This window comes from Parasteatoda tepidariorum, chromosome 4 (genome assembly GCF_982258835.1).
Source record: "Parasteatoda tepidariorum strain Cologne lab strain chromosome 4, Ptep-v5.0, whole genome shotgun sequence".
NCBI classification, from domain to species: Eukaryota; Metazoa; Arthropoda; class Arachnida; order Araneae; family Theridiidae; genus Parasteatoda; species Parasteatoda tepidariorum.
The window spans coordinates 94,523,532-94,539,228 of record NC_141758.1 but is presented as its reverse complement, the minus strand read 5'-3'; the positions used below and the strand labels follow the sequence as shown (position 1 = coordinate 94,539,228).

General features: G+C 27.4%; 1 protein-coding gene across 1 annotated transcript; it reads left to right on the top strand.

Moving 5' to 3' along the window:
* Positions 1-2,868: 2,868 nt before the first annotated feature.
* Positions 2,869-15,437, top strand: LOC147812033 (RNA exonuclease 1 homolog). The gene is made up of 3 exons (XM_087161720.1): positions 2,869-2,998; positions 9,743-9,807; positions 13,626-15,437. Exons 2-3 carry the CDS (start codon positions 9,789-9,791, stop codon positions 14,768-14,770), a joined length of 1,164 nt encoding a protein of 387 aa, XP_087017846.1. The 5' UTR covers positions 2,869-2,998; positions 9,743-9,788; the 3' UTR covers positions 14,771-15,437.
* The last annotated feature ends 260 nt before the right edge of the window (positions 15,438-15,697 follow it).

The window sequence follows — 15,697 nt, the reverse complement described above, 5'->3', positions numbered from 1 at the left end:
CTATCCTAAAATACAGTCATACCTTTCTTCGATTGATTGATTTGTATTTTTGTGGTGGCAATCTCTAAAAATGATCAAATGTTATTCTGATTCAAAAGAAAAATACCATGACTAATGATAATAACACTTATGACAATCGAAGTCCTTATTATTGTAAGATTCATTTTTTTTTTCATTAGATAGGATCCAAGCTGGAGGTCTACTGACTTTCCAAAAATGTTCGATTTTTAAAGAGATTCAGGAAAGTTTGTTTGACATTCTACGAACATAGTTCCTTTTTCTTGATATTCTTGTATTGTAAAACACTAACTCATTTATACTAAAAGAGAAAGCGACATGACACATTTAAACAATATATAGGTATGAATTCGCCACATGCAGGAGACCTAAATGTTGTATAAAAATAAATGCATAAATTTATTCTTTATTATTATTCAATACTAATACAATTTATTTTGAAAATTTTGGATCAACATTTTATCTCCATCATAGTGACTTACGCACAAATTTGTTTAGTTAGTAATCTTAATACTAACTTGATTCACAAAGGACAATACTACATAGATTTTCTAGTACAATACAAAAATATATAATTTGCCAAATTCCCTTTTTTAGAAGACACTAAACCGAAAAAATCTTCTAATAATCTAAAAAAAATCTTCATGGCAAATTTCGTTTTGATCTAAGAAGTAATCGATTTTCTCCTGATTTCTTCATTGTCCTGCACTCTCATCCATATAGGGCTATTGGTCTTATATAGTATAACTTTATTTCCTTACTAAGTATTTCGGTTGGCACTGACCTCCCAAAACAGAGTAATATTCAGCTATTACCCACATTAATTCTACATTTGTTTTACGCATAGTTGATTTGTATTTTAAAGTCATTTTTATTATTCAGAATTATTATCTTGCATTTTACCTGTCACTGTCATGAATTTAGCTCCCACCATTGATTATTAAGTCAGAATTTTAGGCAGCAGACATAAGGGCTTCGGTAGCTTCGCTTAGGCTATCTTATTGTTTACCCCACCCTCCCTCGGTTTTCGCTTTAACCATAATTTTATTAAAAGGTCCATAATTAAATTTAAGCAAAAGATCTATAACTTAACACAAAACAATTTTCTTTTTCATTCATTTTATAAAATCTTAGGTAGAATATTCTTTAGAAATCTTTTTTTATTTTCTTTCTGTAGTCAAAACTCTTAGACTCCTGTCGCCGTTTTAGGTGCTTACGAAATATTTGAACAGCCCCGAAACAATACTTTTATTATTTTGTTCATCCAGGACGTTCTGCTCTATTTGATACCAACACCCACAATTACATTTTTGCTTCTTGAAGAAAAGCAGATTTACAAATCAGAATTAAAAACAATTCAATTAAAGAATCCCAAAATGTTTTTCCATAAACGAAGATTTGATGCTATAGATTTAGGTTCCGATTCTTAGAATGTAATCCCAGATTACAGGGAACCTTACAGCAAACGTTGTTGACTAATTAATCCTTCTCTTAACAAAATGGAAATATGAGAATGGCAAGCTTGTTTGCATAAAAACTGAATGAAGGCATGAAGGAAAACTTTATTAACAAAATAATTCGTTTTTTAGTTTTTACTTCATTTTATCTTCTTTTTTTATTTGTCTTCATTTTCATTTTAGCTCTGTCTTGACTGTATGTGTTGAAAACTTATGCTACTATTGTTACAATCATTCCTTATTAATTGATAGAATTGTTACAATCATATATGTTACAATTGTAACTAATTATTTTATAATAATTATTTTAGTTGCATATGTTGATATAGACAGAATTTTGGAAAAAAATTATTATCAAAGTAAACATAACTTATTAAAAACCAATAGCTTGTTCTTCGTTTAATGATTGTAAAATGGTTAATCATTGTGAGCATTATAAAATGTTACAAAATAAAGTAATACCACGCGATTACATTTTAGCAAAAAAAACATTACTTTTAGTTTTAAGTCTTTAGTTGAGAATAAGATTATTACTTTGAAAAAGCAATTATACTTGTTGTTTTCCTTTTTAATAAAAATTTAACAAAAAAGGGTAATAAATTGATTATTTGAAGATAATTTCAACAAGTGCATATTAAATATCTCTATAATCGAAATAGAAGGTAAAAAGTTAAATAATTTACTGGTAAATACCGGAATTACTATGTTTATTTTATGTTGATAACATGCAAAATTTCCGTACTTCTTTTGTTAACAAGGCAAATCAGTTTTAGACCACGATTTTTTTAAACTTTTTAGATTTTTTAATATATGTAGTATAATATATATAGCTAATACATATAATGCACAATACGTTTTTATACTCTCTTTCTTGCTATGTTAATCATGCTAACATATTCATTGACGATTAGAAAATTTTAATGTTACCATCCAGAATAAGTACATAAAATAATATGTGAAATGTAAGAATATATTAAAAATTATATTTGTAGGATTTAAAAAAAAAAAAAAAAAAAACGGATACCAATTTAAAAATGCAACTTTTTCACTCTGTTTTTGACACTGAATTAAACACGCACCTAGCAAATTAAAACAAATTACTATGTCTGACAAATTTTAGGCATAATTATTTATAAAAAAAGATGATTTAATTTATTTAAAATAAAAAATTGATATGACGATGCTATTTTTTTTGGGGGGGGGGGATATAAGTTAACATTCTAGACCACACGGGTTGGGGATGTACTTGATTGGAAAATTCTTCTTATCAGTATAACTTGCTTCCAATGACTAAGTTATTGTGTAGCTAATAATAATGGTTATGCCCCCCCCCCCACCTAGTGTCAATTCTTAGCCAATGGTAATTGATTCGTTGGAGTTCCTTTTAAAGATTCACTTCTCTTTAGGTCTTTCAGTCATTTAACTGTGAAGTTTTCTAAGTGTTGTGTCCTCATTTGGATTAGTTTTTACGTACATTTTAATTAAAGAAGTCATTATAAGAAGATATTTTATTTTAGATTGGGGTGAGTTTTTCTTTTCCTAATGTTCGTATTTATATTTTATTTAATTAAGTGTATCGCGTTACTATTTTATTATTTGTTTTTTTTCTTCTAAATTTTCCACGTGTTTTCCTGTTTTACCCTGAGCTCTTTTTTTAAATTTTTTTTTTTTTTTTATCTAAGTTGATTTGTATCTTCTTATGAAACCAATTAATTTTATGTAATGTAAGGTGAGAAAGTCTTACAGATTTACGCTCTAACTACTTTAAAAGTCCATAATTTATTCTATAATCACTTATTACATTTTGAAGTAATACTTTATTCGTTCAAAGTATAAATTTGATAATCATAAATAATATATCTTGCTTATTAAATTAGTTATTTTAACCTATGAATTCTATTCTTCTGTTAGGTTAATTAGACACCATGTTCCGCCACTATTTCCCTTAATTTTTTATTTATAGCTATTGTATGATCTTTTTATATTCTTCTAAGGCAATGTTTATTTCATGGGAATCTCTGGTTATCCTATGAATTATATTTTTCTGCTAGGTTAATTGGTCAACATGCTCCACCACTAGTTCTCTAAATTTTTTATTTATAGCTATTATATGATCTTTTTATTTATTTTTTTAAAGTCATGTTTATTTCATGAGAACCTCTGGTTATCCTATGAATTATATTTTTCTGCTAGGTTAATTGGTCAACATGCTCCACCACTAGTTCTCTAAATTTTTTATTTATAGCTATTATATGATCTTTTTATTTATTTTTTTAAAGTCATGTTTATTTCATGAGAACCTCTGGTTATCCTATGAATTATATTTTTCTGCTAGGTTAATTGGTCAACATGCTCCACCACTAGTTCTCTAAATTTTTTATTTATAGCTATTATATGATCTTTTTATTTATTTTTTTAAAGTCATGTTTATTTCATGAGAACCTCTGGTTATCCTATGAATTATATTTTTCTGCTAGGTTAATTGGTCAACATGCTCCACCACTAGTTCTCTAAATTTTTTATTTATAGCTATTATATGATCTTTTTATTTATTTTTTTAAAGTCATGTTTATTTCATGAGAACCTCTGGTTATCCTATGAATTATATTTTTCTGCTAGGTTAATTGGTCAACATGCTCCACCACTAGTTCTCTAAATTTTTTATTTATAGCTATTATATGATCTTTTTATTTATTTTTTTAAAGTCATGTTTATTTCATGAGAACCTCTGGTTATCCTATGAATTATATTTTTCTGCTAGGTTAATTGGTCAACATGCTCCACCACTAGTTCTCTAAATTTTTTATTTATAGCTATTATATGATCTTTTTATTAATTTTTTTAAAGTCATGTTTATTTCATGAGAACCTCTGGTTATCCTATGAATTATATTTTTCTGCTAGGTTAATTGGTCAACATGCTCCACCACTAGTTCTCTAAATTTTTTATTTATAGCTATTATGTGATCTTTTTATTTTCTTCTAAAGCCATGTTTACTTCATGAGAACTTCTGGTTATATTTTCTTTTCATTATAAAACTATTTATACGTTAAACTTGTGAAAATTATTAGCTCATAGGAAAATAGGGGATTAGAATAATTAATATCCAGTTAGTTTTAGATGTGTTAGTTACCTAGTGTAATATAAACACGTTAATAATAATTTCTATAGAAGCATAAAAGAAGAAAATTTACGTTTACACAATTTAAATGAAATTTCGAATAAATTGTTCAGATGTATTTTGACATTAGTAATCAGGATTATAATTTATTTATTTTTTCTAAGTGCTTCGACAGTTTGTTTAAAAAATTATCTGATATTAGTGCTTAGAGTAGTGAATTGAAAGAATAAATTCTGTCACAGTCGTTAAACTGAATTTATTTGCCTTTTTAGCAAATCTATTTCATCATTGGTATGCATATGAATTAAACCTTTCTCTTCAGAAATTTCATAAGTCTATAAAACGTCACACAGCGTTCAAGTGTCTCAAAATGCTGATACAGATAATATAACTATATTAAATTTTAATTTGCTTACCTGCATTTTTTTTTATCTCTTTAAAAAATATTTTCCTTGTTTTCTTTGTATTTTAACTTATTTTATAGGTTCTATGTACGTGTACAACTTACCCTAATATTGACAAAAAACATATAATTCATAATAACGGTAGCTCCAGATTTCTTTGTAAAATTAAAACTGTTATTTATATGTTGACCTGTGGTTTTTGTAATATGAAATGTGTTGGACAAACCAGTCAGTATCTTAATATTTGAATTAATTGACACCGTTTAGATATAAACAGTGATAAAATTATCTATAACCTGGAACTAAATCATTTTAGAGAACATAATTTTAACAGAATTAAAATTAATATTTTAGAAATAGAGAGATATTTTGATTTAAGACTACAAAATGAAATTTATTGCATGATTTTGTACAAAACAATTTCGCTGTATGCACTAAATGATACCCTTAATTATACACAGTTTAACTTTAATAACTCCTCAACTTAATCATTTTTTCCCCACTAAAGATAAGCGTACAAATCGAGGTAAACGGGGGATCAGGAAGTATAAAAACTCTCTTAATAGTGACAAATTAAATCTAATATGGAAAAAGATTTTAAAAAACATTCTAATATTAAACCAATAAAAGATTTTGTTTTCTCCTTTAAGAATAATGATATATATAGGCTTCAAGATCTTATTATTATCCTTTCTTTTATTGATTTACACTTCAAAATTTTTTGTCACAATTTTGTAAAAGCTAAAATGAGTAAATTTTATTTTGTTATTGACTTTCAAATCGTTATTTTCGATTAAATTTCATGATATTTTTGGAAATTTAAGAGATATGTTTCCATTAAAAGATTTTAACTTAATTCAAAAGCTGTAAATATAATAAATCTATTGATATAACTATTTTTAATTATAATGATATTTGCAAAAATTTAGGGAAAATTAATCTACCCGATTATGGTTGTCACTGTGAGGAGAAAAAAATTTTTTGAACTTGTTGATAAACATTCTGAACATATTATTACTGGTAATTTAATTATTATAGAAAACTTACAACTAAATTTAATTACAACTTAATACTTGGGAAATTAACACATAATTTAAACCCATTTAAAATAGATAAATTAATGAAATTCTAAAATACTTTTTCAATATTTTTTCAAAGATATCAAAATAGATTCTCTTTACCTTTATGTTAACAGAATAATGGGCTGTTTATTATTACTTTGAAAACTTTGTTTACAATAATAAGGAAAATTTAATTAACAATAATAATTCAGCAAATTTTTCTAAAATTGATCGATCAATTAAGTAATTGCAAAAAAAAATTTTCATTACCCCCATAGACAAAGATAACAATAATTATGTAAACTTCTGTAAAAATTCTACGTTGAACTTTTAAATAAGGAGTTAAAAAATAATCAAAATTTTAAGCTTATAAATTAAAAGAATAATATTGTCATTAAAAATTTTTTTTTTGCTTTATATAAGAGGTTAAAAATTAAAATTAGCATTATTACTGATAATTAACATATTATTACTGATAATTTAAATATTATAGGAAACTTAAAACTTGGGGATTTAATGATAAGAGGTACAAAATTTAGACCCATTTACCATATATAAATTAATAAAATTCTAAAATACTTTTTCAATGATCACACTAATTTTTGTTTAACGATATCAAAATAGATTCTCTTTACCTTTAGGTATGTAAACAGAATGTAAATGGGCTCATTATTATTACTTTAAAAACTTTGTTTTCAATAATAAGGAAAATTAACTAACAGTAACGATTCAACAAATTTTTCTAGTATTGATCAATCAATTAAGCAACTACTTAAAAAAATGTGTAATTACCCCCATAGACAAAGCTAACAATAATTTTGCACAATGGAATAATTATGAACAATAATTATGCACAATAGAATTATGTTACAGTAGGGAAAGATATTTTTATTAAAATTGATGGAATAACGCAAGGTTCTAATTCTTCATCTCTCTTACAAGGGAAACTAGGGAAGTGTGACACGCGAATTTTGAAATAAACTAGTGGGATGTATGCCTTATGAGGAATAATTTTAGGGGGCAACAATCGTTTCGGCCCATAGAAGGTCCTGTGAGAGATAAAAAATAATTCAACATATAGAAAAATCGGTATTTTATTACTTCAATGCAGACTATTAGTTATTGTAATTGTCTCATAATCCAATTAATTTGTAATTAATTGAATAATCAATTAATTTTCTAAATAATAAGTTAATCAGAAAATTAATTAATTATTAATTAATTGCTAATTAATTATTAATAATTAATTGATTTGCAATTACATACTCCGATTAATTTAGAAAGTTTTTTGGAAGAAAAATTAAAAAAATTTGATGTAAATTTTTTTTTTTTAAATTAACCTAGCAGATTTTTCTGAAAAACTACAGATATATAAAACTTTCGAAATCAATTTTGACAATAAATATGCATTATATAGTACGTGAAAATACCACAAAATTAATTGGAGTATGAGACAATTACAATAACTAATAGTCTGCATTGAAGTAATAAAATACCGATTTTTCTATATATTGAATTATTTTTTATCTCTCACAGGACCTTATATGGGCCGAAACGAATCTTGACCCCTAAAATTATTCCTCATAAGGCATACATCCCACTAGTTTATTTCAAAATTGGCGAGTCACACTTCCCTAGTTTCCCTTGTTAGCTAATTTATTTTTGCACTATTATGAAAAAAATTACACTCTTAATATTAAATTTGTTTTTAGATTTTTTGATGATCTAATTATCTTTAATTTTCAAGATTACACAATTATGTTTAATAATGTTTACCCGAGGAATTAATTAATCTTGCTTCGTAATCATGATGATAATATTAATTTTATTTTTTTGAATTTGGGTCCTAAAAAAAGAAGAAAATATCTTCTTTTTTTATTTATGTTATAAAAAATAATTTTAATTTTAATATAAATAAGCTAATTACTCGGAATTCTAAAACCATCTATTTAAATGTCATTTTTAATCAAATGAATAGAATTATAAGAATATGTAGTAATGTTTAAAAATCATGTTTCTCTCTCTCCCTTTATTAAATAAATGTTAATTTGCTAAAGATCATTAAATTTGTATAAATAAATATCGACCTTATTAATTATAAACTTATTTAAAAGATCCAGTATAATATTATTACCTTGCTCACATCCATTTTCTTGTTATTTATTATATAGTTTTAAAAAAATTCAATGAAATTAAACAAAATTTCAAGAGAACTTCAAAATTAATTACGAAATTTTTGCTTTAAAATTTGAGAAAAAAGTCGTTCAAAATCGCACAAGATAAGAGTAATTAAAGTAATTTCTTTACATTGCGCATCAGCGGGAAAAAAAAATTTCTTCTTAATTTTGAAGACAATTTGGTAATTAATAAAAAAATCCGATATGAATATCTTGAAAATTAAAAAATTTCTAAGTAATTTTTGTACTTTTTAAAAGAAGCTCAAAATGATATGGGGTTTCCCACAAGGATCATTTTATGCTAAATAAGATTTATTAAAACTGACACCGGCATTGATAAAAATCCTCATCATAAAAATATATTTTCTTTCTCCTGTTTTCTTTCTTTATAAAAACATATTTCAGTGTATGAACATTTATTGTAGGGCATTATAACTCGTTATTTATTTATCGTTTATTTATCGTACTCGTTATTATGATACAAAATAATAATTGGAGAATTGTAGAAAACTGCTCATCACTTCGAGTTTTTTTTTAAATACTAATACTGCTTAGAAAATTGCCTGAAACTTTTCAAATTTTTAAGATATTCAAATCGGAATTTCTTTATTTGTTGCCAGATGTGATTCTCTTCAAAATTAAGTGGAAAAATTTCACTTCTTTCCCAGCACTATTAAAGAACTACTTTAATTGCTCATATCTTGTGCAATTTTAAACGAATTTTTATTAAAATTTTACAGATATTAATTTGAGGCAATGGTTTTCAAACTAATTTTAAATTGCTTTAAAAATTTTGTTTAATTTTATTAAATACTTTCATAATTAGCACCAACAAAAAAAGTTAGACAAAAAATTATTTTATGCTCATATCTCCATAAATATTTAAGCCAGACTCACGGAATTATTGCATACAATAATCAATATAATTGCTACAAATTACAGATTTATTTCTACATTTTGTTTGAAATGGGGTGTTCAAAAACACTATTTTCCTTTTGTAATTTATTGTCGGTTCCTTAAACCTCTTAAAGCATTAAACTTCATTGATAAGTATGAGAAATTACATAATCTAAACACTTTGGAGGTCATAAAAAGATTTTTTAAGTAGTTCTTGAGGAATATTGAAAAATTTATTAATATAGAAGTGTTTCCGATATTTTGTCTACCCCCTGTGTGTGTATATATGTATATGGTCAACTCCTTGAATTTAACTCCGGCTAATATAAGCTGCACACATAGACTCAATATTGAGTCTAGGTGTGTTGCAATAGTAATTACATGCATTGTAATCGATTTATTTCAGTAATAATTCATAGATGCATAGTAATAATAATTTAATATTTGTAGTTAATTCGTGTTCGTTTTCTTTTTCTTGTATTAATAATTTCATGTAAATTCCCGATTCTTGATGCATTTTTTACTATTTACTGATGGATGCAATATATTTAAAATTTGCTTTGTATCTTATTCTGTGTTTATTTATTTATTTTTTTTTTTTTTGCAGAAATTCTGTCCTTGAAATTAAAGTTGATAGAAGTTAGAGCTGAATCATGGCGGAGTATAAAGAAAGTAAGTGTAAATGTTATAATTCTCTTTCACTGCGATAGTTAAATGAATATAAAACTTAAGAATAAAATTTAATTGTCATAGTTTTGCTTATGGTTGAATTCGAGGAATTTGAAATTTCAAAATATCTTTTTTTTTTACTATTATTATTTTAGGAAATTTCATTTCTCTCAATGTTTGAAATGACAATGTTAAAACGTGTTAAAGCGACAATGTTAATGAACGACACTGCCACCGCTGTTACAATTTCGCTGCTGTAAATGTTTTTTTTTTATTTTCCTACTGTTGCTGCGCAAAAATACTGCTTGGGGCCCCCACTCTAAATCTCACATAAGTGCTTGAAATTCAACATTCTAAATGAACCATTTTCATTTATGAAATTGCGGGAGATTTTTTTTTCTCAAAATTTCAATTTGTTTAAAAATTATTACGTTTTGCTTTGCCCTTTTGGCTTTAAATAATGATCTTGACGCTTTTTATTGTTTAATTAAGGAATTTTACTTTAATTATATAAAGGCTTCGTTGATTAGGTGGGGGAAAAATTGAGAACTGTTTGAACTTCAGCGATTTTTTTTTCCTCAAAAATTTTATATAATAATAAAATTATGTAGAATGCTATTCCTAAGAACAGAAAATTTATACTTGTTTGTTTTTAGAATTTCTAAACTTGACAGTATACTAAAAAGTTAACTTCTCTTTCATCTTTTGATTTCATGATTAGTTTTCATGTACTAAATTCTTAATCTTTAGAGTTCAAGGATATCATCTCAAAAAGCTAATTAATATATGCAGACGATATTTTAAACTGTGACATCAGACGCAATTGGGTATACAATAGCCTACGTCACAGGTTGTGTTATTCCTACTAAATTTAACCCATGAACGGCATTTTCTGCGAGCCTAACTTCAAGCCACAAATAAACAGACGAAGTGTTTGATCGTTTAAATAGCTGCTCGCCAGATTTTATTGCATTATAAAGAAAAGTAATTGATATTCGATTTTTGATCAATAATTGATTTATGTGGATAGTGGCATTTATGTGGATAGTGGCATAGAATTTAGCATTGCGTCATGGTAAATGTTATTCCTACTAAGTGGAAGTAGTTGTGTTTTTTTTTTATATTAGACCCAATAACGAACTTTTTAAGGAATATATTTTCCCCCCGACAGATTAGGAATCTTGACTTTCGAAGCCGGTATCTGGAAAAAATAGTTTCAATAGTGGCTAAAAGTTTGGGCTCCTTGATATCGAACTTAATGTTGGCGCATTTCGCTATATTTTCGTATCCAATGAAGAATATCATACATTTTTCGCAATCAGCTATAAATCTTTTTTTTTTATTCAAAAATAATTATCCTCAAAAATTATTTTTTATAATTATTTGATATTTTTTATTATTTAAGTTATTCAATGCAATTTTAAATGAGTAAATCCAAAAATTGAAGGGAATCAGTCAAATAGTTGTTGAAAAATGAAAAGTTGAATTCTTTGAGTTACGCAAAAAGAAAATAGTACAATTAAGAGGCTTACTTTTCAACTACACTACTTCAACTAAAGGGACCGTATTTTCCAGATTGAGGAACCTCCATATTTTGACCTTTCTCCATATGACTTCCTTCCTCCATATTTTGAAGGTCAATATTCAAAATCCGCTTAAGAAAAAAGGTATATTTTTTCAGAGAATATCCATTTTTGTCCTAGAATTACAAAAGTTGATTCCTAGTACGTGAAAATACAATCTTTAGATTTAAAGTCATTATAAGTTTTTTCCCCCTTTAATTTTTTTTTCACAGTGTAAATTCAGTGTTGTTTATGCTGACGGAAACTGATTTGGTTGATAAGGAAAGCTTCGAACGTAAGTTACGTGAAAAGGTGCACAATTTTCGAGATTCTAAAAACCATCATGCATGTAATAGCTACTATATTTCTAAGATGCACTACATATAAACTACTTTTCTGAAAATTTGTAAAAATAATATTAAAGAGCCAAACTTTTTAACGTTCTCCTGCCTAAGCGATTGAGACCATATTTACCAGATTGTGGTTAACAAAAATCCAATCCGCCGAGAGAAAAAAAAAGGCATTTTTATTCAGAGAAAGAACGCGTCTGACTGCGTAATTTAAATTATCGTCTACACTAATTAAATAACATATTTAAAGCGAGACTCTCAAAACATTAAGACTGAGTCTCCGATGTGAAATCACAGGTATTCAACGTTTTCCGGTTTTTATTTTTATTTATTGATTAATTTTGTGCCCTTTATGTAGAATTTTTAAATTGATAAACTAATGGGATGGAATGCGATTTCCTCGGTTTATATAATGGCGTTTACTGAAAAGATTTTTCCTATTATTATAATTTTCATGATATTAATAGTAACTTCTTTTAATAATAATGACTTCTTACAATAAAATTTAAACAGCAATCCCTAGCAATTTCCTATAAAACCGTGCTTGGTCTCAGACAAAACAGAGTAAGAAGTGCAAAAGATGCAATACATTATTTTCTAGATAGCAATGTCAGAAGAGCAAAAAGGTAGAATTCTTTTAGTATATACCTATAAAAACAATACGCAGAAAACTCAATCGTAATAACTTTTGATTTAATGATCAAATTTTCATGTACTGGGATTCAAACTTAATGGTTTAGTTGGGTAATTTAAAAATGTTAAATTATTTATGCAAACAATATTATAAGCTACGAAATCAGCAATTAAGTTACGAAAACGGCAGGTACAAAATCGTACACTTTCCTTGAATGAACATACCTTTCCTTCGGCGGATTTGGATTTTATTTTTTGCGTTTTTCACCATAGAGTCCTTTTAAAGCGAATTGTAATCTTTTGCAAGCAAATATAAAATTCGTTTATACAAAGATAATTCCATGTAAAAAATAATTTTTATTAATTATTTATAAATTTGAATTTTAAGGACTTAAAAATTCTTACACCGCTTTAAAGAAAGTTATTTAATATATTATAAAACAAAATTTGTACAAAATTGGTCAAATAATTCTTGATAAATTGAATTTTAAATGTGAAAAATTCGATTTCTCAGGTTCGACTTCATTCATTCTTCTCCATTATACAGAAAGATGGACTCTCCCTCATACTGTCTAGAGGCTATTAATTATCAAAAAAATGCTAAAAACCCTGTCACTGCCATTTGTTAGAGAATTGATGTTTTTAGCCGAAATTTTCCAGCAAAAAAATTTTTTTAATTTATGGCGTAAAATTTTCTGAGTGGTGGGTATTGTACAACAGGTTGCTTGTGATCAATGACATATTTATTCTTTTACTTAAGTGCAATCCACAAGAAAACTTTGGGGTGGGGGCTATCCTCAGTAGGGTGTTGTATACCAAAAAAGGTAGTTTCAGTCTGGGACAGAATTGAGGGCTACCATCATCGAACTCGGCATAATATTGATGCATTGTATCCACGGGTATTGCTCAATATCCAGACCCTGATGGCAGAATTTTTTTTATATCTTTGTTTCCTATCCAGGTAGAGTAAGGACTGAATGCTCCTTGTATATATGTAAAAGAATATCCACTTTCTTAGTAAACATATTGGTTTCACGTTGGTTTCCTTTACGTTAAACTATAGCACGAGAATAATCTGGCTTTATTTAAGTGGCACATATTGTACTGGTGTCAACGCTACTAACATAGTTTTCAATTTTTCTTTTAAACATAATTTAATTTCCTTACCTACAAAGTACTTCTATTTGTTAGATTTTTTTTTCTATTGTACCGAATTATTCTGTTGTTCTGAATAGCCATGATTTATTAATGAAATTTTCATTTTTGAATCTTTTAGGTCGAAGCGTACCAACATCAACTCTCAAGGAGTTTCGAGACTTGAATCTGCCGAAGGGGAAGGTATATACCTATCTCGGTAAATATCTAATGGACTCGAAGTATTTCAACAAACTCACCCACGAGCTGACTAAGGGAGCCACGATTTCCGAACATGGAACAGTTGTTAGGAAATGCTACAGGTGCCGAAAAAGATTTGAGGTCACACCAGAGGGAAAATACACGGTGAACGAAAAATGTTACTACCATCCAGATAAAGTAATTAAATTTTCTGGCCATCCATCTATCTTCAAGTGCTGTAAAAGACACGCTTCTCTTATTGGATGCAAAGTGTATCCGTTACACATTTGTGGAGATCCACTGCTCAAACCGGAGATCAAAAGAACTGGTGAAAAGCGCCTTGCACACCAGCTTCGTGGAGTCTACGGATTAGATTGCGAGATGGTTTACACTATAAAAGGATTGGAAGTTGCAAAAGTCGGTTTAGTTAATGAAGAAGGCTTCACAATTCACGAGTCCTTCGTACAACCTGAAAATGAAATCCTTGATTATTGCACCAAATTTAGTGGCATAAAGGCCGAAGATTTACTTGGAGTAACAACAACTCTTCGTGATGTGCAAAGTGTCCTAGGTAATCTGCTTCACAGCGAATGCATATTAATCGGACATGGACTTGAAGGAGACCTCCGATGTCTAAGACTGACTCACACAAAAATTGTGGATACGTCTGTTGTTTTTGCAAGGAGTGATGGCTCTAAGCCAAAGCTTAGAGATCTAGCTTACGAAAAACTAAAGCTTGTGGTGCAAAATGATATTGGTGGGCATGATTGCATCGAAGATGCAAGAGCTTGCATGGCTTTGATGTTGAATAAAATTAAGGAAGATAAAGCTGCAGAAGCTGTATCACAAAAAAATACTGCAACTAATGAATGTCGAAAGTTCAATATCCCGACTCAAGGTATAGATATGGCATTTCTATCAGCCCAGGGCATTAGCCAGGAAGAGTTACACACCAGAAAATGGCCTTTTTTTGAAACATCACATCAGCCTGAATATCACATAGTTGAACAGAAAGGTAGTTTTAAAAAGGTGTGTTATATTTGCACAAATCTACAATTTGGACATGAGTCTTACTGCTACGCTTAAATTTTTAGTTTTTAATTACGAACGGTATACAGTCATGTTCGTGTGAGTCGAAATAAGGATAATTAAGACTTGACTGTTACATGTTGGCTTATTAATTCACTGTAAGTAGATTTGAATGAATGGATCACTAATATTAATTTTTTGTTTTAAAATTTAGTTCATTAAATTAGTTATTAAAATTCATTTAAATTAGTTATTAAAAATTTAGGAAAGTGATTCAGTTTTTTATCTGTATATTTTGAATGATTTCTTGAGTTATGAAAGAGAATTGTAATTGTAATGTTCTGAAGTTATATGCTGTTTTAAGTGAATTGCTGTATTTTCTTCTATTGATATCATTTGTAAATATTTGCATATTGCTGTATTTTTAATTTTTAATGTTTTGTGATTGCTACTGTGACCTGAAAAATCTTTCCTTTTTGGTATAATTTTTTCTATTTTAAGTAAATTGCTGTATTTTTTCTATTAATATCATTTGTAAATATTTGTATATAAAATACATTTTTTCAAAAATATTTTGTGATACTAACTGTAACTGTGATTGATAACTGTAAACTGCAAACTTTTAACTTTTTGGTTCAATTATTCTGTTTTAAGCAAACTGCTGTATTTTTTCTAGTGACATCATTTGTAAATATATCCATATTAAAAACACTTTTTAATTTTTTATATTTTGTCATTATTACTATGAACTGCGATATCTTTACTTTTTTGTATGATTTTTTATTCAAAAATGTCCTTTTTTTAATCTTTTGTTGTAACTGTAGTGTACACTGTGAGCAGGAACTTTTTTGACACTATGACAAGTTCCAGAACGAAACCGTGAATTGAACATGTTTCATGTCTTCTATTTGGTTTAGAAACATGACAAGGTGCTAAAAATTTTAAAAATCTGACAAAATTTTAAAAGTTCACGACAGTTACAAT